This window comes from Elgaria multicarinata, chromosome 2 (assembly GCF_023053635.1).
Source record: "Elgaria multicarinata webbii isolate HBS135686 ecotype San Diego chromosome 2, rElgMul1.1.pri, whole genome shotgun sequence".
NCBI lineage: Eukaryota > Metazoa > Chordata > Lepidosauria > Squamata > Anguidae > Elgaria > Elgaria multicarinata.
In genome coordinates this window covers 76,265,942-76,287,841 of record NC_086172.1, presented here as the reverse complement: position 1 = coordinate 76,287,841, position 21,900 = coordinate 76,265,942, and the positions used below count along the sequence as shown (strand labels likewise).

Sequence of the window (21,900 nt, the reverse complement as noted above, 5' to 3'; positions counted from 1 at the left end):
CTTGGGATATTTTCTTCCTGTCTGTCCTACAAAATGCTGTTCTTAGAAACATTGGCAAGAAAAGTTGTATCACAAAGTGAGAACTTAGGCAATGTGGCACATAGCCAACAAAGATTGATAACCCTCATTTTTGCATGCATCATGGCAGGCTAGCATTGCCCTTAAATTTTGCACTAGTAAATTGCTAACTTTCTAGATGCTAGAAAATAAGTTTTTAGCCCCAATCCAGCAACAGCCTGATTAAGGGCCAAAACAGGTGTCACTTTAAATCCATATTTAGCAGCTATGGTTTGTGTGTGTTTTACTCGAGAGTAGGTTTATGGGAATCTTGTCTGGATTTGGACTCTAGCATGGAAAGTAGGGGGGCTTTTAAGATCTGGATTGGCCCCCGACACCTACTCTAGCGTAAAAATAAAACTACGTAGATGCTAGACTGATTTAAAGTAGTGACTGTTTTGGCCCTGACAGGCCAATCCTATGCAGAGCAAAATGCATTTAATTGGCACACCTAACTGGATAGGAACAAACTGTTCTATAGTCATTTCCTTGTAGGAAGCCCTATTGAACTCAATGGGACTGAGATTCAAGTGAGATGTAGCTAAGTTCATCTGTTTCAATGGAACCTGCGGACTGATCCCAGCTAAAGCTAGCCTGTGCTGGCCCAAGGGGCTGTCTTCATGGCCTGGGTTGGCGTCACCTCCCTCCTGATGCCGAGGAGGGAGCGCAGGGTTTCTGGCCAGCCATCTGGGTCCCAGAACCACCCCTGCCTTCTTCCTGGTGGAAGGCAACCAATCCCTGGTTGCCGTCCACCAGGCTCCGCTCCCAGGTTGGCCCTGGATTGGTCGCAGAGCAACATTACATGTGTTGACATCACTCCCTTTGAAAAAGTCGGGTAAAAACTGACTTGGTCAATTTGAAGCATCATGGGAAGCCCCGCAGTGGCTGTGAAGCTGCGTAGGCATCACCTAACCAAAGGGGCACAGATCCACAGCCACCATGGGGCTTTCCCCGCGTGTAGACAGGCCCCATGACATTTTGCTGCCTGAAGCCAAGCCCAAATAGTGTCTCTTCCACCACCCTACCAGCAATTCTTTCAACTCTTGCTGAACCATTCAACACTTATTTTCTGACTACATCCCTTCCTTCCTCATTGTGCAGTTTGAAGTAGGTTATTTCACCATGCTGCATGGCAGGGCCAACCCCCTAAGCCGAGGGGCAGGGACCCTCCTTCAGCCCAAGGGCTGGATTCAATTTCAGAGAAGCTGTCAAGGGCTGCACTCAAGAGATGGGGAGAGAGAAGGCAAAAAGGGGTGGAGCCAAAATTCCATCAGATTGTAGCGTAAAACTCTCACAAAGCTTTAAGGGAGGCCTTTCAACCTTAGAGAATGGGGAAGAAAACAAACACATACTGGGAAACCACCAAACGGTCAACGGCTGGGGGAAAAGGGGGCAGGGTCATCTCAGGAATCCTGGACGGCTGGACTGGAAGCCTATGAAGGCTGGGTTTGGCCCTGGTGCCTGAGGTTCCCTACTCCTGCCAAACCCCACTGAAATCAATGAGTGTAGGCACACTTGACTACATAAGACCACAGCCATAGTCACCCCTAACTTTAGTTAGATCTTGCTCAGCGTTTGCAGCATGCTTAGCCTCCTGTCCTCCACCAATAGCACCATGCCTGACTGTTAAGATTCCCATCTGAGTGTCGTGCTTTCAGAAGTGAGGTAGGCAGCTACGAAGAGAGGAGGGCCTCTTCTGTAGCAGATCCTCATCTCTGGAACTCCCTCCCTAAACCTGTTCACCTGGTGCTGACTTTGTGTGTGTTTGGGTACCACATGAAAGCAATCTTGTCTGTCATAGCCTTGTACTGGCTCTTAATGGTTTTAATAGCTTTTAGTGGTTTCTGTTGCTCTTATTAATTTTGCCGCTGATGTTTGGTTTTGGTTTTTCTTGTATTGTATTTTTAGTATTTTGTTCTTCTATTTTGGGGATATATTTTTTAAAAAGTGTTCTAAGCCAGGTGTGGGCAAAACGTAGATCTCTACAGGTTTTGGATGTCAACTTCTGGAAGCCCCTGCCAGCAAGGCCAATAGTCAAGCATGCTGGGAGCTGAAGTCTCAAAAAACCTGGAGATCTACTTTGCGCTCAACCTTGTTCTAAACCACTGTGAAAGCTATCCCAACAGGATGTAAATGTTTTAAATGAGGTGTGGGGAGAGTGTGGCCCTCCAGATGTGGTTGAATTACAACTCCCAAGATCCCTCAGTTTTGGCTGTGCTGGCTATGAATGATGGGAGTTGCAGTCCAATAATATCTAGAGGACCCTGCCTTGTTTCAAACCAGTTAATTCATTCCCAGACATAATGGGTGGGGATTCAAACTACACTCCTGCTGCAAGTCACCTTCCCCTTAAAGAAAAAAAATTACCCCAAATCCTGTGACTATCTACTACTCAGAAGTAAGGCTCACTATATTCAATAGAACTTACTCCCAGGAAAATGTGCTTGTGATTGCAGCCTTGGAAGCACTGTGCACTGCAGCGTTGAAAGCACACTGCCTTTTAAAAAAAAATCTAAAGAAAAAAAATTAAAGGAAGGGCACACAAAATGGTGTGTCATTGCTGCAAGAGGGAGGAGGCAGCCTTGCTGGTTTTCATCATTTTGTTTGTTTAAAGAACTAGCAACGCATTCTTGCACTTGAGTTGTGCAGCAGGGGCTGGGAGCACTCTGCCTCTTAAGACTGCTTAGGGCTGCAATCCTAAATGTATTTACTGGAGAGTAAGACCCATTCTACTCAGTGGAACTTACTTCTGAATAAGCATGCTTAGGATTGTGCTGCATGAATGTAACACTCTATCAGAAAACAACTCAGAAGAGCCTCTTACTCTTCTGACATTTAGATGTCAGATGAATTTCTTGTTTTCCCAAGCTTTCAACCAATAATATTGGCTACCTTTTATTGTTTTTGCTGGGCTTTGTTTTGTTTTCCTTGAGGTGTTTTGTTAGGGGTTTTATATTTCTATTGCTCTATTTTAAACTTCTGACCAATAGTTGCCTTGAATATGTTTTTGTAGAAAGGCAGTAGATATGTACTCTAAATAAACAACTCCAATCATGTACTGCATTGCTCTTCTAATGCAAAATGCCAGGAAATGAAGGTGTAATAGTCCAACCCCATACATACATACATACATACATACTCAGAAGTAAGTCCAGTTAGGTTCAATGGTCTTGTTCCCATGTAAGCAGGTATAGAATGCAGTTAAGAACATTAGAAGAGCCGTGCTGGATCAGACCGAGGGTCCATCTAGTCCAGCACTCTGTTCACACAGAGGCCAACCAGCTGACAACCAAGAACCCATGAGCAGGACATGGCACAACAGCACCCCCCCTCCCATGTTCCCCAGCAACTGGTGTTGATAGGCTTACTGCCTATATACATGGGAGTAATTCCCACTGAACCCATATAGATTGCACTGTATCAAATCTAGGAATACCAAAACTATCCAATCAATGCAGAAAATTTAAAATCCCAGAATTGTAAGGTACGTCAAAAGTCATCTAGTCCAACCTGCTGCTGATTCAGGAAATCTACCTAACGAATCCCTGATAGGTAGATTCTGCTTAAAAAATTCTAACAATCCCAGGCAGTCTCTTCCATGGTCAAACAGCTCGTATCACCGGGAAGTTTTTCCTAATGTTTTTTTTTTATCCTCTTTCCTGTAATTTGAGCCAGGTAGTTCAGGTCCTATGTACTAGAGCAGGGGATCCCCAATGTGACACCCACGGTGACTTACAGCAGCACCCAGAAAGCTCTCCCCTCTCTGCCCCCTTCAAAGAAATTGGGTTTTTAAAAACACCTTGAAAAGGATTAGGGCAGCCTTCTTCCTTTCCCTTTCTAGCCTCTAGTCTTTCTCTTTTGCTCCCCTCTACACCTTTGCCTTGCTATTTCTCCCTCCCTCCTTCTCAGCCTCAAGCATCACTATTTCCCTCTCCATTTGGCTCAACTTTTCTCTCCCTCCTAGCCTCTAGCCTTGCCCTCTCTCTATCCCTTTGCCTTGCTGTTCCCCCTCCTTCCCAGCCTCTAGTTTGACTGTTTCTCTCCCCATCTCTTTATCTTGCTGTTTCACCCCACTCCCAGCCTCCAGCCATGCTCTTTCTCTCCCCTCCTTTGCTTTGCTATTTCCCCCTTCCTCCCAACCCCTGACCTCACTATTTCTCTCCCCCACCCGTCTTTAGCTCACTTTTGACTAGCCAGCCCCCCACGGCAGCCATTATGTGATTGGCCCCATTCTCCATGGGAGCCATTTTGTGGTGGCGCCTATAGCAATTTCTCAAATACCCAAATGTGCCCATGGGTCCAAAATGGTTGGGGGGGGCTTTCTCTTGAGAAATAGAAAACAATTTTGCTCCATCATTTATGTGACAGCCCTTAAAATATCTCTCATATCATCTCTTCATCATCTCTTCTTCAGGGCAATAACACCCAGCTTGCTCCCCCTACCCCCCATTCCCTATGGTCTTTTTGCCAGTCCTTATAGTGAAACATTTCTCAAAGCATTGTCAGGTGGCATGGGCAACTTCCTTAGACACCATGGAGAAAACCACACCAAACCAAACCAATTTTCTGCTGGCTATAGAAAACTGGGGGGGGGGGGGTGGAGACGACACACAAATGGTTGCCTTAGGCCTGGGCTAATGACCACACATTATGAAACATAGCCACAAGGGAAGCCTCCAGGCCTCTAAGAACTTTCCCCCACCCCAAATTATGCTGCCCACCTCCCTACCATCGCTCCATGTTTTCCCACTGCAACCTTTTCGGAGACTGAACAGCAGACTTTTGTTCAAATAGGGAAAAGCAGCAACACAGGTGCCAAGCCCAAGGCCAGGAGAGCTCAGCCCACAAATGGAATGCAGCTCCTGAGTGGCTCAAAAACGCACAGCCGCCGGCCCTTAACCCTCTCTTCACCTCACTGCAGCTGCTGCTTGAACGTGGGGGAGCATTTGGGGGCACATTTCTCTCTAGTAAGCAAGTCTTGTCTTCTAAAGGGATTTCATTAATTAACAGGTCTCTCTTCTTTTCCACCTCCAGGTTTGATCAGCCACGGATTACCTGAAAATCTGTCTGGTGAACTGGAGAACTGGTATGTGTACAATGCCCCCTCCCCAGGAGCCCACATGCCAAGTCTGTGGCTGTATCCCTTGGACTCCTTTGAGCTGTCTCCTCCAGAGTACTGCAGAACTGAAACAGGAGGATGGTATCATCCTTGGAAACAGGATGAAATGTTTCCCTGATTGGCTCCTTCAGCAAGGCCTGCCCTGGGCATTTGGCCATTCTAAGCAGGGCCCCCCTAATTCTACAAACTTGCATGGCCAGCTCCATTGCCACCCTTTGCAGCCTACCTCAACCTGGGGCGCTCCAGATGTGTTGGACTGCATCTCCCAGAATGCATTCTGGGAGTTGTAGTCCAACACATCTGGAGCGCGCCAGGTTGAGGAAGGCTGCTTTAGAGGCTTGCCCTTAGTTCAGGGGCTCTACATCTCTACCTAGAACATAAGAGCCATGCCGGATGAGACCAAGGGTCCATCTAGATCAGCGCTGTTTGCACAGTGGCCAACCACCTGTTGACCAGAAACACACAAGCAGGACATGGGTGCAACAGCACCTTCCTGCCCATGTTCCCCAGCAACTGGTGTATATAGGCTTACTGCCTCCTCCCTCCCTTCTCCTTCTTCTTGGGCTCCCAAATCCATCCGATTTCTGAGATTACTTCTTCAAAACAAACAAAAACCACGAAGTAGAACTTTCCGCTACAACCCACTCACCTGACTTCAGGCCCTTCTAATGAGAAGTGAAGTCGGCTCCCAAATCAGAGGCGGCTTGTTTAGCAAGACGGATTTCCTGCACAGACAGTGGCCGCAGGAAGGGTTACCTACCTGTCCTAGCAGGCACAGCTGGAAATGCACACCAACTGTGGCTCACGTGCCCAGGCCTGTCATCACCACAGGCAGCATTCTTGAGGAGAGGTGCAGGGGGAAGGGAGGGGCTTCTACAGGCCTGGGGACAAGGGCTAATCCTAGTGAACAAGGACCCCTGCCCCCATCCTTGCTTTTCTGTTTTCAGGCCCAGTCATTGGACAGCCCCTCTATTTTATTCAGAAGGGAGAACAAATCTCACATGTGGCTTTTGCCATTATTACAGCACTGGGGTGTGGAGCTATACCTAGTAAAGTTCTGATTGCCATGCTTCCCCTACCCCACCCCACCCCACCCCACCCCCAGCTTGTGTCATGACAGTGTTGCTGGCACTGAGCCAGGTCTCCTTGGGTCCTGCTCCCACCTCAAAAGTTTTTGTGCACATTTGACAAACACTATACTAGGCATAATCCCATTTTTCCCCCAGCCCTGTCCTATGACCTTGAATGCTAAACTGCCCTTGCCCAGTTTCAGCTGGTGCACCAACTAGGCTTGTTCCTGGACACTGCAGATTTGGCAGGGTGGCACAAGTCTTAATTGCATTGTGTCTGGATTATTGCAGCATGCTCTATGTAGGGCCACCTTTACAGAGTGCCTGGAAACTGCAATAGATTCAGAATACTGCAGCCAAGCTGTTAACAGGAGCTGCACATGCTGGAACAGTTACATGGCTTCTGAATCCCAATTCAAAGTGCTGGTGATGACCTTGAAAGCCCTTTATGGTTGTGAATCTGCCTGCCAAGACCATCATCACAGGCCATCTTTTGTGTCTCAACTCCCTCAGAAATATGCCTAGCTGGGACCAGGGCAAAGAGTAGGCTTTTCCGGTGGCTAGCCTTTGCCCATCCTCAGGGCCTCTCTCCCAAAGACAGCTCAACCTGACTCTCTCTTTAGGCACCTTCTGTAGGATGGTCAGAAAGCAAGACTTTTGAGCCACAAATGGTTGCTCTCTCTTCGTTGTTTTAATTGCCTCACTGAAATGATTTTTGAAGGTTGTTTGCATTTTTCAATAGTTTTTCTCTGCTGTTAGTGTTTTATGGCTGCTTTATTGTATTTAATGTTATTGCACTTCTTTAAATGAGCATTTTAGAGCACACTCATGACTGGCCACTCACAGATGTTCGTGAGTCATTTTGATGATGCCATCAGCCTCCTGCGCATCTTGCACTCCATTCCCCAGTTTTAGCAGTAAAAAATAAACCTCTGAAAACCTGTATTGTATTTGAAAACATATATTGTATTTGTGGGGTTTTCCTGCCATGTACAGGCAAAGTTGCGCTATAAAACATCCACTAGAGGGCACTGTTCCATTGAATTGTATGGGCCATTTGTTCGCCACTCTCTTACTCATGTAATTACAGCTCTTCGCAAATGCGGAAGAGAAGCAGAAAGCAGAGCAACAGTAAGGGAACATGACTTCCCCATGTCTGAAGGAGCTCTTTGTGGGGTTTTTTTAATGTGAGGTTATTGTTTTAATGTATGTTGTTAGCTGCCCTGGGCTCCTTGAGGAAAGGCAGAGTATACATGTTCAAGGGGCTGGGGCAGCTCCCCTATGAGGAAAGGTTACAATATTTGGGTGTTATAGCTTAGGGGGAAAAGGCAAATGGCGGGGACATGATAGAGGTATATAAAATGATGTGTGGTGTGAAGAAAGTTTGTTATAATACTAGAACCCATGAAGCTGAATGGTGGAAGATTCAGGAGAGATGGAAGTAATTCTTTGCAAAACATATAGTTAAAGTATGGAATTTGCTATCACAAGATGTAGGTAGTGATAGCCACCAATTAGGACAGCTTTAAAAGGGAATTAGACAGATTCATGGAGGAGAAGCTATCAATGGCTACTAGCTGTGATGGCAGTATGGCTCTCAATTGTAGTTGCTGGGGAACTTGAATGGGAGGGTGCCTTTGCAGACATGTCCTGCATGTGGGCTTCCCACTGGGGCATTTGGTTAGCCACTGTGGGGACAGAATGATGGACTAAGACAGGCCAACTCTTCTTGTCTTCTTCTGAGTCCACTGAGTCGCAAAGAACTGTAAGGCTGCCTTCTTTGCCTAATTACCTGGGAACAAGTCTCATTAAACTCAGTGGATTATCTTCTCAACAGACATAGAACTCCACTAAGAAGGCAATAATCTGAAGGTCAGCCGCTGTCCCACAGGCTAATTTGAGCCCCTCAAGTTAGCACATCTGGCCTATGGGGTCTCAGACAAGGCCCCTCACCAAAGCCCCTGCCTGAAATTGAATGATCAAAGATAATAACAGGATTCCCCTCCCAATTCAATTGAAAGGGTAACCAGCATACTAAGGGGTATCCCCATTGAAATCTCCACCTACTGATGTCATTCAGCTCATGGAGGACTAAGACATCCAGCCCGCCCAAAACAGTTCCCCAGCCCTGGCTTACAGCTTTAGGCGAACTAAGCCTGTACAAAATGGCACTGCAGCTACTTGCAGCTTGTCGAAGAGGAGACTTTGATACGCTCCTCTTACTAAAGCTGCGCCTTTCTAAAAACCCCTCTTATATACGCCCAACCATGACCAGTTCAGAAAGCGGCTCGGTCCTCCTCGGCCTCCGGACACCCTACCTGGCAACGCCCCCCTCCGATCTCATTTCTAGTCGCCCGCTGCTCTGTGAAAAGAGTGAGCGCGATGGCGGGGGAATTGCAGCTCGAATCTGAACCAGCCACCTCGGAAAACAAACGCTTCCCTCTCCGCCCTAAAAGTCTCGCCTCTCGTCAACAACCACGAAGCGTTTGGGCGCGGCTACCTTCGAGGTCCGCCCCCCGGCCGTGAATACTCCGCCCACTCCTTTATAAAGCCACTGCGGCAAGGCGGTTTGCACCAGGCGTAGCTGCTTCTCACAGAGACTCCGTCGCACCGACTCTGCGTGAGACCTCAGCCCCGCCGTTCCACATCATGGTAAGTGGGGCGCAGGCGGGGAGGGGCCCGGGTAGGAGCTGGACTGAGGCTGTGGGGCTGCTATAGTTGCAAGGCTCGAGTGTCTTTCCGGGTAGGGTAGTGCCTGCTCCACTCGGCGCTGTACCTGGCGTGTTTGTTGGTAGGTGCCCGCAGGCGCTGACCCGTGCCCGTCGGGGGTGCGTCCGAGTACCTCTGACCTTCCCGCGCTCCAGCCGCGACCTTGGGGTGGCGAAAGAGTCGGGGCCCGCCGTGCTCGGCCCACCTCGTCTCCCCACTCCTTGTCGCTCGAGGAGCGTGGTGAGGTTGCAGCCAGGCCTGGCAGCGAGGAGGGGAAAATAATTGGCCGAGGGGCTCCCCAAGAATTCAAAGTCGGCGCTGTAGGGCACGGAAGATCCCTGACAGGGGTTGTGATGCACGTGTGGAAGCGGAGTGGGGGAGCAGCCGCGCAAGAGGGTCAGGCAGGCCTCGGCCTCTATGGGTAGTTGGCCGCCTGCCCGGAGCTGCTCCTGTGCGCGCTCAATCTCTCGGCGGCGCCCTTAGAGCCACGTTGGTGCAACGGGCAGGGACAGCTGGCCTGAGGCGCGGGCTTCGCGCTCACACGGAGAAGGGCGGGGAGAGACCTCGAGAAGTTGCTTGCTGCGCTCGATGCCACGGGGGAGTGGGGAGAACATTCTAGTCACGCCTTGGGAGAAGTCGTGCGGCAGATGTACCTATTCTTTCCCCCGACCCCTTACCGATCACCGCCCGCGTACTGTGGGGGTGGGAGGTTATTAATAGGCGGGTGGCAGGAAGGGAAAGCTGGGCCAGGGCGCTTCGCCGCGTCCCGCCGTCCCGCTTCCAGCCAAATCCCAGAGCTGGAAATAGCTGGGCCGGCGACCGGGCTCCGGTCCAAAGTAGGTAATCGCATCTCCCGTCTCATCTCGGGGGAATCTTCGCACTTTGACGGAGGGAGCCCTATATTTAGCCTTCCAGGCTGGACGAGTAAATGAGCAGGAAGCTGGTGCTTGCCGCCATCCCAATCCCACCCGAGGCGATCCTTGTCGATCGGGGTGCTGGCGTTTCCCAGTAGCTAGACTTGTTCCCCCAGCTCTGGGAGCCAGTTCTCTGGAGGCCAGGGCGTTTTCACAAGTGACGCAACTTTAAAAAAAAAAAAAAATTGGGCTGCGTCACTTGTGAACGTGCGTTTGGTGAAGTGTGGAAAGCGGAAGAGAGCCATTTTAAAAATCGCACGTTCACTCTAGCTAGCCAATGTCGAGCTTGCGATCCGAATCTCGAAACGGGAAGTGCAAGAAACCGATGTAAGCGTCCCTTGAGAGACTGTCCCCTTGTCACTAGAAATCCTTGGGGAGGGGTTCAGTCGAAACTGGCTCGCCTGCCCTTTGCCAGGAAGAGTTATTTCAACTCTGTTACATGGCACCATCTGCATCAGAGACTGTGGAGCAACCTTCCAGAACCTGGTGCCCTCCAGGTGTGTTGGACTACCACTCCCAGTATCCCCCGCCCACTGGGAGTGGTAGTTCAACACATCTGGAGGGGGCACCAGGTTGGGGAAGGCTGCTGTTGTGCTTTTTTAGTTATATGTGCTGCCGTCTCTCCCCTGTTAACTGTATCAGGAAGCCAGGAGCAGAGCAAAATAAAGGGTATCATTGCTGTTGAGCCCCTGCAATATTTGGCTAGTTAGCAGACAAAGGGAGGAGCTTAGCTCACCAGACTTCACCTGGTTGGTTGCTTTGGTTTCAAAATTACCATCGGGTGGAACGGCTTGGCTGAGATCTCACACAGAGTTTGATTTTGGTGTGGAGAACAGCAACTCAATAGGTTCCTGTATTTATGGAGAGCACAGAGTTGAAATTGGAGCATGTGCGTCCTCCGTATATTTAGAACTGCAACTCCCATAAGCCTCAGCCAGCATGGCCGAAAGTGAGGGACTGTGGGAGTTATAGGCCAAAACATGCTGGCTGAGGCATGCTGGGAATTGTATGACTGCTTTTCTGTCTAAACATGCATGTGATTGAATCCTAGATGAATCTGTAGCCCTTAGTGAATCTAATTTTTGTGGTTTAGTCTTAGTTGCTAGTTTATATTGTTTAGCTATTGGCCAGTACAAAACGTAGCCATATTGTCTTGTAATAGGTCTCTGTTTGAGGAACTTTAACATAGTATCCTCCTTGTGCAGTTGAAAAAACAGTTGTAGATTATGGATACTGTTGTGAGTTAGAATTTGAAGGGGGGAAAGTATGGTGTAAAAATGTTGCAATAGCCTTTAAAAACAACAAACTTACCAGCCTCCCCTACCATGCTATGCTTCAGATGTTTGGGGGACCACTAGTTCCAGCAAGCATGGCCCACTACAGTGCTCACTACCTCTAGCCACCATTGGCTAATGGTTAAGCATGATGGGAGTTGTAGTTCAAAACATCTGAAAGATATCCTATTAGGGAAGGCTGCCCTTACCTTTCAGACCTATCAGTTGACAACCAAAGTGTCAGTCAGTTGCAAAAAAGGTGAACTTTGAGGCTCTTCTGCTTCTGTTGAGTTACTGGCAGAGGGAACAAAGATCTTTAATATGAATAGAATCAGCCTATACAGCTTTACTCAGAAATAATCTTGCTGAGCTATGTGGGCCTTACTCCTAGGTCTGTGAGCTTTATGATACTTCATTTCTTTTAAAAGTATCCTCTGTTTTCAATTTATACTTTAGGGGGTTGGAACTAAAAATTTATTTCATATATTTATTTCACTGAAATCTTATTTCTACTGTAGAGCAGAGCCTTAAGTTGTGCTGTGTTAGCTTATGCAATGTGGATAGTATTGTCTCTGATGCTACCCCCTGCAATGCGCCACTTGCCTTAGCCTGTGATTGTAAAATAAGGTGAAGAGCAAGTAGTCTGACACACTCAGTCTTGGGAGTGCAAGTACACCTTGATTGGGTTGAGGTAGGGAAAGGCTCAGTGTAGGAAAAGGCTCTTAACAATGACAAAACTTTGGTCACAATTTTATGGGGTGGCATGTAACCCCATTTGGTAGAATGGTGGGTTCCTTTTTGACAGTAGTTGGGTGATGTATTCTGCTCATGTATACACTTGGTCTGGTGGTTCCATTTTAAAATGGAGCCATGGTCTGTAGCCTAAAGACTCTGCATCCTTGCCTCTGTTCGTCCTGGGTAGCAATGCCTGCTGTGGGTGAAGTTGGTCCTGATTAAAGGAATTCTGTGCTGGGTTCACATGCTAGAGCTAATAATTTTTCATAATTGAGCCTAGTTCACAGTGAAGACTGCCCTGCTTCCTTTCCCTCTCACTTCCCCTACTTTCCCGTTTTCTATTTGGAGGGTATGCTCAAGGTGGAGCATTCTTTCTCTTTGATCTGCAGCCTAAGGTGGCCCAGCTTATACCATGGCTCTTTATTATTATTTATCATATTTATATACTGCTCAACTGACAGAACCCCTTGGGTTGGTTTACAATCATACACACACACCCAAACTATAATACAATGACAGCCAAAACAATAAATATGCCCAGAGAACAGTGGTTATTGGGCGGATTAGAAATGTAATGAATAAAATAAATACAATAATATGAATTCACCACTTCCGTGAGTATGAGGTCTTAGCTTTAAAGCTATGTTCAGCAATTGCAGGATGGACACCCCAATCCTAAATTTGGATTCTTCCCCCCCCCTCCCCATCAACTAGTTAGACAACTAGCTTTCTTGCTGTCTTTTTTTTCTTTTCTTTTTAACCTTGAACTCATCCAGTTCCACCAATGTAACTTGCAGCTAGCTGGTTCTTTCTCTCTGGATTGCATAATGCCTTAGTGCTGGAGGTGACAGTTCTGATTTAATGCACAATGTTCTATGTTCCCAGGCCCTAGGCCCATTCAGCACCTGGCTTTGAGTGCTGCTGGCACTGAATCAAACTGTCCCAGCAAGGAGCTTTGCTAACTCCATGGGCTGGGCTGCCCAACACACTGGGTGACTCTAAACAGCTGCCCTCCCTGGCCCTGACCTAATTGTGATGGTGTGACCCAATACCAGCTGGCATAAACTCACCAGCCACATGAGCTCTTTGGGAATGTTCGCTCAGGCTGTTGCCAGCTTGGGGTCTGATGGGTGGTGGAATCAGATCAGGGCAGGCATTAATCATCAACTCTGTGGAGTGGGGTTCTGGGTCCCACCTTTGTTCATGGAAGTAATGGTCAACTATCTCTGTCACCCCCATTTCCTCCTTCCTCCATTCTGCTTTGGGCTTTAATCTATGTTAGCCTTGATAGATATGCTGCTGGATGTTCCCCCTCCAGTTGGATCCAGTTCTGATGCAGCAAGCACTTTGCAGTGCCATCACCAAAGTCTTGGCTTCCAGGTGGGAAGTGATTGGATGTAACCTGTGTGTGGATTCAGACATCCTTGCCTTTGGGACAGAGAATGCTTATATTGTGCACCAACATGCTTTCCAAGTCTGGGTGTTGCCAGGGTGTGGAGCGGAATATCAGCCTATGAAACTTGTAGAATAATTGCGTATCCTGTGCATTGCATAGGACAGAACCGTGCTAAAGGGGCCTGTAAAAAATGCATAGTGTGGGTGTGAGAGCGAAATGCTGTTTGAGCATATGAAGTACGTGTGGTGAAAGTGCGCAGAGTGGCAGTTCACAGTAACCCCCCTGTGGCTCTGGTTCATAATTGATTCCTTAGCAACGCTGCTACCTATTTTGCTCGCTTCAGGCATTGCCACCATCGGTTTCTGAAACAGCCACTTAATGTGAATAAATTAGGAATTGACGCTCCTCAGCACAATGCACAGCTCAGGTGCATTACTCCTCGCCAATGCTTACTTTAGCATTGCATTTAACAAGTAAATGTTAATGCTTTTGCTGCCTTATCCTGTCTGTAACTGATTGGGAACATAGACAGTCAACCAGCAGCCCAGGTGCCACAAAAATGTGGTGTCTGTGCACATGGCTATGGCATGAGCATGCTTAACTATCTCTCCCATGCTGCACTGTTGCTGCTTTCTGGTTCAGTAGGCGAAAATATATCAAGATTGGTTTGCTTCTTATGCTCACTAATATGTCACTGTGAAATACTTTAGGCACCACACACAAGCACATACCAGAGAACTAGTGTGGTGTAGTGGTTGGTACAGAGCATTAGACAGAGTGAGGAGATCCAGGTTCTAGTTCCTACTTGGCCATGAAGCTCATTGGGTGACTTTAGTCACAGACTCTCAGCCCAACCTACCTCACAGGGTTGTTGTGAAGATAAAATGGAGACGATGATTATGTAAGTGGCCTTGGGTTCCTTTAAAGGGCGGGGGGGGGGGAAGGCTGTATATAAATGTAATAACTAAATACCTCTGCTGCCTCTGACTGGTGAATGGCAAGCACATTGTGCTGAACGAGTGACCCTGGTAAAACTCCTCCCACAAGTGTGCACAAGCTGCCCTATGTTTGTGCCCTTTGGGCAGTAGGCTTAAGAGTCTTTTGCTTTTGACTGTGGTGCCGCTTTGATCTCCTTTTGCCAAAGAAGGCTCAACGTATTCTCTTCTCTTCTCTCTTCAGCGTGAGTGTATCTCAGTCCATGTTGGCCAAGCTGGCGTGCAGATGGGCAATACCTGCTGGGAGCTGTATTGCCTGGAGCATGGGATCCAGCCAGATGGACAGATGCCAAGCGAGAAGACCATTGGGGGTGGGGATGACTCCTTCACCACCTTCTTCTGTGAAACTGGAGCTGGGAAGCATGTGCCCCGGGCTGTCTTTGTGGACCTGGAACCCACCGTGATTGGTGAGTGCATGCATGGGAAGGAGTCTGGGCCTTATGCCATCTCAAGGGTAAAAGTAGCTATTGCTTTCAACAGCCCTGTGGGTCTGGCTTGGGTCTAGTTCAGCACCCATTTCTGCAAGAACAGGTGCTGTTTTTGACCCTTTCATACGGGGTGCAAAACTTTTCTCAGCCCAGGGGCCAAATTCCATTTCGGAGAAGTTCTCGGGGCAGCATCCTAATGGGAAGTGGGGGCAGGGCCAACACACACACCCGCAAATACCAGCGTTTTGGGGCTTAAAACTCTTACTGCCTGTAGCTAAGCCCCAGGAGAGGCATTTCAGCTTTTTAGAATAGGGGAAAACCCATGGAAAAGCTGGAAACCACCAAAACAATTGGTAGGCTGGGGAACAGCCATCTGGGGAACCCCAGAAGGGCCGGATTGAGCCCCGAGATTCTGCATCTCTGATTTAGTAGCCAAGGAGTTGCTGAATGCTAAGTGAGGAACTGGCAGCCCTAAGGGACAAATTTGGCTCTGTGAAGGATGTAGTCTAGTTCCGCAGTTTGCCACCCAGGGGATTAGATGAGTAGCATCTGCAGCAGTGGGATTTGGCAGCACGTTGAATGAGTCTAGAGCCTGGCTTGCCAGCTCCCACTCAGTAGTTGCAGTGGCAGGCTTCATCAGAACTACTCACTGGGATGTACGCTGCTAATTCAGCCTGCTAGTATGGTGAGGCTGGGCAGGGAGTGGGGATCCCTGGGGTGTTGTGGATCCTGTGAGCTTCTGGGGCATTTGGGCTGCACCCTGGTACTCTTTCCACTTGGCAGGTGCCTTGGCTGAATTCCTCAGGGTACTTGGTCTGTGGAGAGTCTGAAAGCTTCCACCTGCACTGACAGCTTCCTTGGCATCCCCTCCCTAATCTTTTCCAGACGAGATTCGTAGTGGCACTTACCGCCAGCTCTTCCATCCAGAGCAGCTGATTACCGGCAAGGAAGATGCTGCCAACAACTATGCTCGTGGGCACTACACCATTGGGAAGGAGATCATCGACTTGGTGTTGGACCGGATCCGGAAGCTGGTATAAACACAGTGAGGGTGGGATGGTGGGTGGAGAGGCTCTTGGGAGGAGTGGAAGGAACTCTTCCAAGGGGCAGGCAGCAGTGTTGAGCTGGGACTTGGGGCAGGAGGGGGAGGGCCTTTGCAGGGCAAGGCTTTGCGGTGACTCTTTGCTCATGGAACTTCTACTGAGGGGCTGATTTGGGATTTTGCATTTCCACATTAAGCTACGTGCCAGATTTCTTCAGGGGGTGGGCAGCCATACCTCCTTTTCCTTAAGTGCTCCCCCAACCTCCCTGTTTGTGTGGTAGAGGCTGTGTTCAAAAGCTGCAGCCAAAGAATTGGATACTTAGTGCAAACAACTGCCACCTCTTTCCTGCTTCTTGGTCCATGATGTGATGGCAGAAGCCGTTAAGTGGCAGAACTTGCCTTTCCGTGAAGTTCTAAATTAGAAACCTGCCACACACACCCTGGTTTCTTCCCTTGCCTGCCCACTTCCTTCCTGCTGATGGTGCTTATTGACTGTGCAGTCTGCGTGGTTTGCCCAATTGTACTTTCTCTTTGTCTCCACCACCCTGGTTTCTTTTGGCCCCTGGCTTTTTCAAGCCCTCACCACCTTTGACTCGTTGCTTTAGTCACCAGCCTTCCTAGAACTCCCCTCTTCCTTCTCCCACACACACAGTCCTTCCTGACCTTAAACGCGGGGCTATTTCCTAAGAACCCCCTCTTGCCTCGATGTATTTTCTCCTCTGCTCTGCTTCTTTCCCTTGGGTTGTTTCTCAGTTCATTGCTTGCTCATTGGCTTTCCTTGCTGGTGGCTGCTATCAAGACGCTTCTATGAATCTAGGACAGCAAGGGAGACCAAAGCAGGGCTGGATGTTGCAGCTAGCTGGCAAATGCTGCCACTGCCTGTCTGGGAACCAAGCACAAGGTCTCAGGAAGAATATCCAGAATTTGGTTGTAGAGCACATCCTGTGCATGCAGAAGGTCATGGATTTAATCCCTGATCTCTCCAATTAAAAAGTTTTGAGAGCCTCAAGAGCTGTTGCCAGACAGAATAGGCAAAAAGTCTTAACCCTTTCAGACCTGGGGCCCTTCTTTAGCCCAGTCATGCATTTTGGGGGGACCCACTTAGTTTTTTTAAAATCATATATTTGAATGGTGGTAGTGCTGCTCTTCTGACCTGCCCTAGGTCAGGCTGTAACCCAGCAGAGCAGAGGTAGGTCACCTGGTGCTCTCCAAAGGGTTTTGGACTACAACTCGCATCATCAACCAGCATAGCCAGGGATTGTGCGAGTTGTAGTCCCACACCTATGGAGGGCATCGGTTTGCTTACCCTTGCAGTAGTGGATCCCAGCCTACCAGTTGAAGTTCAGTGGAGGAGACCAACCTTCCCCAACCTGGTGTTCTCCAGATGTGTTGGGCTTCAATTCAGATGTCTGGGGATTATGGGATTTGTGTCATCTAGATGTATTGGACAACCAGGTTGGGGAAGGCTGGAAGAGATGGTATTGGGCTAGATGGACTGTTATAAGGCTGCTTTCTTTGCAGTTCAGCTTGCCTACCTGCCCACTCTCTCACCCATACCCCTCCAGTTGAGGCTGAGCTTAAAGAGATTACTGCTTTTCCCCATCTGCAACATCTCATAGGAGCAGGAAGGGGTGGTTGATGATCTTTTCAGTTTGCATGGCTACCTGAAAATAAAGGAAATTGGCTCCTTACTTCCTGGGAAGCCTGCACAGGGAACTCTCCTGAGGCAAAGAATTGCCTCAACCAAGTGGTTAACTGTAAGCTTTTCATTTGTGGGTGAAGGTTATATACTTCTGCTGGATCTCCGGGGTCAGAAAAGCACATTGCACTACAGGCTGGGAGAAACTGACCAGTATTTAGCAAATGTTTCTTTTGGGGTTTCCAACAGGCTGACCAGTGTACAGGTCTCCAAGGATTCTTGGTCTTCCACAGCTTTGGGGGAGGCACTGGCTCAGGATTCACTTCCTTGCTGATGGAACGGCTCTCCGTTGACTATGGCAAGAAGTCCAAGCTAGAATTTGCTATCTACCCAGCTCCGCAAGTCTCCACGGCTGTGGTGGAGCCCTACAACTCCATCCTCACCACACACACCACCCTTGAGCACTCAGATTGTGCTTTCATGGTGGACAATGAAGCCATCTATGATATCTGCCGCAGGAACCTGGACATCGAGCGCCCAACCTACACCAACCTCAACCGCCTTATCAGCCAGATCGTCTCCTCCATCACTGCCTCCCTGCGCTTTGATGGGGCTCTTAATGTAGACCTGACAGAGTTCCAGACCAACCTGGTGCCCTACCCCCGTATCCACTTTCCTCTGGCCACTTACGCCCCAGTCATCTCTGCAGAGAAGGCTTACCATGAGCAGCTCTCTGTGGCCGAGATCACAAATTCTTGCTTTGAGCCTGCTAACCAAATGGTGAAATGTGATCCTCGCCATGGCAAATACATGGCTTGCTGCCTTTTGTATCGGGGTGACGTGGTGCCCAAGGATGTCAATGCTGCTATTGCCGCCATAAAGACCAAGCGCAGCATCCAGTTTGTGGACTGGTGCCCCACAGGCTTCAAGGTGGGCATCAACTACCAGCCCCCCACTGCGGTTCCTGGTGGAGACCTAGCCAAAGTGCAGAGGGCAGTGTGTATGCTGAGCAACACCACAGCCATTGCTGAGGCCTGGGCCCGCCTGGATCACAAGTTCGACCTAATGTATGCCAAGCGGGCCTTCGTCCACTGGTATGTAGGGGAAGGCATGGAAGAAGGGGAGTTCTCTGAGGCACGAGAAGACATGGCTGCCCTGGAGAAGGATTATGAAGAGGTGGGCATCGACTCGTATGAAGATGAAGAGGAGGGAGAAGAGTAGCTGCAAATGCCCTATTTTGTTTGGACCTTCATTTTCATTAAACTATGCTTGGTTTTAATCTGAATTCCCGTGATATGTCTTTTCCTTGGCCAGCCATGGAACAGCCCCATCTAATGTAATTGCTGCTAGTGACAGCCTTCACCCTCTATCCTCTCCCTGGTAGGATGAAAGAAGGGAAAGTGTTTTCCTTAACAGCTAAATTTGAGAAACTTAATGAAATAGTATTGCACCACAAAGGCACCTTGTCTACAGATTATTAGGGAAAGGTGGCATGAGCCTGGGTTGCAACACGTGCCTTTTCCATCTTTAGAGAGATAAGCCTATGCCTCAGCCTTCCCCAACATTGTGCTGTCTAGATGTTTTTAATTCCTACTTCCAACAGACCCAGCCAGCATGGCCAATGTCAGGAATGCTTGGAATTGTACACTTCTAGGGGACACCAGGTAGGGGAAGGCTGCTATACTCATTTAGTGTTAAATTTAACATTGTGTCCAGGAAACAAATGATGTACTTAAATTATAGGAACTTGGATATTATCCCAAATCCCCAAACTTGCTTTGGTACCAAAATTTAAATCTAGGATGGGGAACGATGGCCTTCCTTATATTGTTGGATTGCATCTCCCAATGGCCGTGACAATTAACTATGCTGACTGGGGTTCATAGGAATTTCTGCCCAAAAACATTTGAGGCTCCACACGTTTTAAATGAAAGATTAGAAAATGGAATGAGGTTAGAAAATAAGTAAAGGATTAACTGGGACAAGGGACCTTATTCCTGGACTACAGGCAGGACTACACACCACCTGCCCTGCCTCTGGAGATTCCATACTATCCCATTTAGTCGGGGGTTGAGGGAGACACCTGTCTTTAAAAACCAAAATTGAATTACTCATTGCAGAAAAAGGATATCAAACTGCTAGAAAACATCTGTTTTGCACCCTTCTCCAGAATGCTGAGGAACACTTTGGCTGTTGAGGGTGTTCAGATATGACTAGCAAGGGTGAGCTTTTTCCCGGGCTGGGATTTGAATTCCAGATCTAATTATTACAATACCTAGAAAGAAACACAGGGTATGCCAGAGTGGCTTAGAAGGAGCTCTCATCCAAGCTGAGACATGATTAGCTTTAACAATGTAAATATTTTTGGGTCAGTGGGCACATTTGGCATTTTGAATGAGCCTCTACAAAATGGCTCCTATAGGGGTGTTTGCCCATTCACAAAATGGCTGCCACAGCCATTCAAAAAGCACCCATTTCTCACAATGCAAAGTAATGAGAATAAAAGAAAAGTTACTTCGTGTAAGTTACTAAGCATAAGTCAGAGGTGATGTCTGGATTTGAAAACAGGAATCAATCTTCTGCTCCAGCACCCAGCTCAAAAGACAAATTGATAAGGCTCAGACACATAACTTGGCCAAAAAATGGAAGTACAAGGTAGTGGTGGGGGTGAGTCCCGAATGCCAAATCACATATTTTCCTACACCCCCTCCCCCCATTTGCCACCACTGGACATTTGGTCGGTACATGGATGGAATACATGCTTCCTTTGAAGAGTTAGGTCATATGGTTAAGGAACCTGGAAAGATACAATTGAGTCCTTAGCCACAGACTGCTTCAACCTCTTGGAAAAGTTTTTCTTGTGCTGCCTCCTCCCACCACTCCCTGGGCCCTGTTAACCATATTGTATGCATGACTTGCCTACCCATTAACCTGTTCCAGTTGGGGCAAGGAGCTTAAAACAGCTTTTCCTAAGCTTGATCCCTAGATGATGTTGGACTTCAACACCCATCATCCCTGACCATTGCCTACAGTGGGACTTGTAGTCTAACATGTGGGGGGCGAGCTGGCCTCGAGAGAGGAAATGCCCAATGAAGTGGATAAGGAGGGGGTCTTGGCCTCAGCTCTTTAAGAGGCGGGTAGAACATAATGTACTCTGGGTGAAAAGTATTAGCTTCCCGTCTTGCTTGCTGCTTCTCTGGACAAAGTACTTATTCTTCCAGGAGTTTCACAACTGCTGGGGGCAGGGCTGAGAGGAAGAGGGGCTGTGGTTCCACCCAAACTAGAAAAATGTGCTGGCCCCAAATCAGGTTTGGCAAAGCCTCTGTAAACTGCTCCATCCTCCTCTGTACCAGGCAAGGAGCCAGTCCTCCCTCTCTCCCTCCATTTCTGCTTTGTTTATACAAGGACCACATAAAACTAGAAGCTCTGGCCTTCACCCACCCTTACAAAGGGTGCTGTAAAAGCCTGTGTTCCTTTTAGGCAATTGGCCTTGTGAACCCATTTGACCTATCTTTGTTATGGAGCATACAGCACCCACGTTCTTCTACCAGACTCCTCCTGGTATTATTATTTTCTTCAGCAGGAATGCTTTGCCTGCGCTAACCTTGTCAGGAGCAGCTGTTGCCCTTGTTTGTACACATCAACGGGCCTGTTCAGACAATACGCTAAGCCATGGTTAGGCCACTAACTCTTGTAGTAAATGGTTAGTGAGCATGTTTAAATCGTGGTTATGTAGCCACCATGTTAGGAATGGTTCACACAGCACACTAAGCCATAATGTTTAGCTCAAAGTGCTTAACCACTGTGGCTTAGCATGTCTTCTGAACAGGGTCAATATGTGCCTGATGGATAATCAGTGAATTTGTTCCAAATAGACAGCAGTTAGTACTGAAGACAAATGTAGCCCCTCTGCCCCACCATGCAAAGTTTCTATACCTTTGAGATTTGTATATGCGCAATACCTACTCAACCTTGCATCTGATGAAATGGACTCTTGTCTGTAAAAGTTCATGATGAAATAAAGAGTCCTCAAGTTGCCACTATACTTTCTGGTGTTTTCACTGGAACAGATGAAACCAGCTTTCCCTCCAGATGTTTTAGACTTCATCTATCAGCTAACATAGTCAATGGTCAGGAATGCTGGGGATTGTCTAAAACATCTGGAGGGCACCAACTTGGGGAAAACAGGACTAACTCAATTACCCCTTTGGAAACAGCCCAAGCTTGGGAAGGCTAAACAAGATTACCTACCCAACACCAAGGGTGGGCAGAAAGTCTCTGGAGACCTCCTTTCTGCTCACCACTTCCCTACTCAGGTCTCTGAACAATTAGTAGGTCCAGCATGAGTTATAGAAAAAGAGCAAATTTCTCAGTTTATAGACAATACAGTTCTTCCATGCCCAGAAAACAGAGAAGCGCAGAACTGGAAGTGGCCAAGTGTGAAAAGAATGGGTGAGAAAACAGCATCATAGTTGGATCACCTCCCCCTCGGCCACTGGTTTATAAATTTTGCAGACTATAC

At 48.1% G+C, this 21,900-nt stretch overlaps 2 protein-coding genes across 2 annotated transcripts in view; one reads left to right on the top strand and one right to left on the bottom strand.

Moving 5' to 3' along the window:
• The window catches only part of LOC134392452 (tubulin alpha-1D chain-like), a 29,726-nt gene extending 21,064 nt beyond the window's left edge, over positions 1-8,662 (bottom strand). The window contains exon 1 of the mRNA XM_063116796.1: positions 8,565-8,662. The gene's annotated coding sequence lies outside the window, so the exon portion shown is untranslated. The remainder of the gene's footprint in view (positions 1-8,564) is intronic.
• Positions 8,663-8,790: 128 nt separating this feature from the next.
• On the top strand, positions 8,791-18,663 carry TUBA4A (tubulin alpha 4a). Its single transcript, XM_063116785.1, has 4 exons — positions 8,791-8,898; positions 14,454-14,676; positions 15,583-15,731; positions 17,628-18,663. Exons 1-4 carry the CDS (start codon positions 8,896-8,898, stop codon positions 18,597-18,599), a joined length of 1,347 nt encoding a protein of 448 aa, XP_062972855.1. The 5' UTR covers positions 8,791-8,895; the 3' UTR covers positions 18,600-18,663.
• Positions 18,664-21,900: the final 3,237 nt, after the last annotated feature.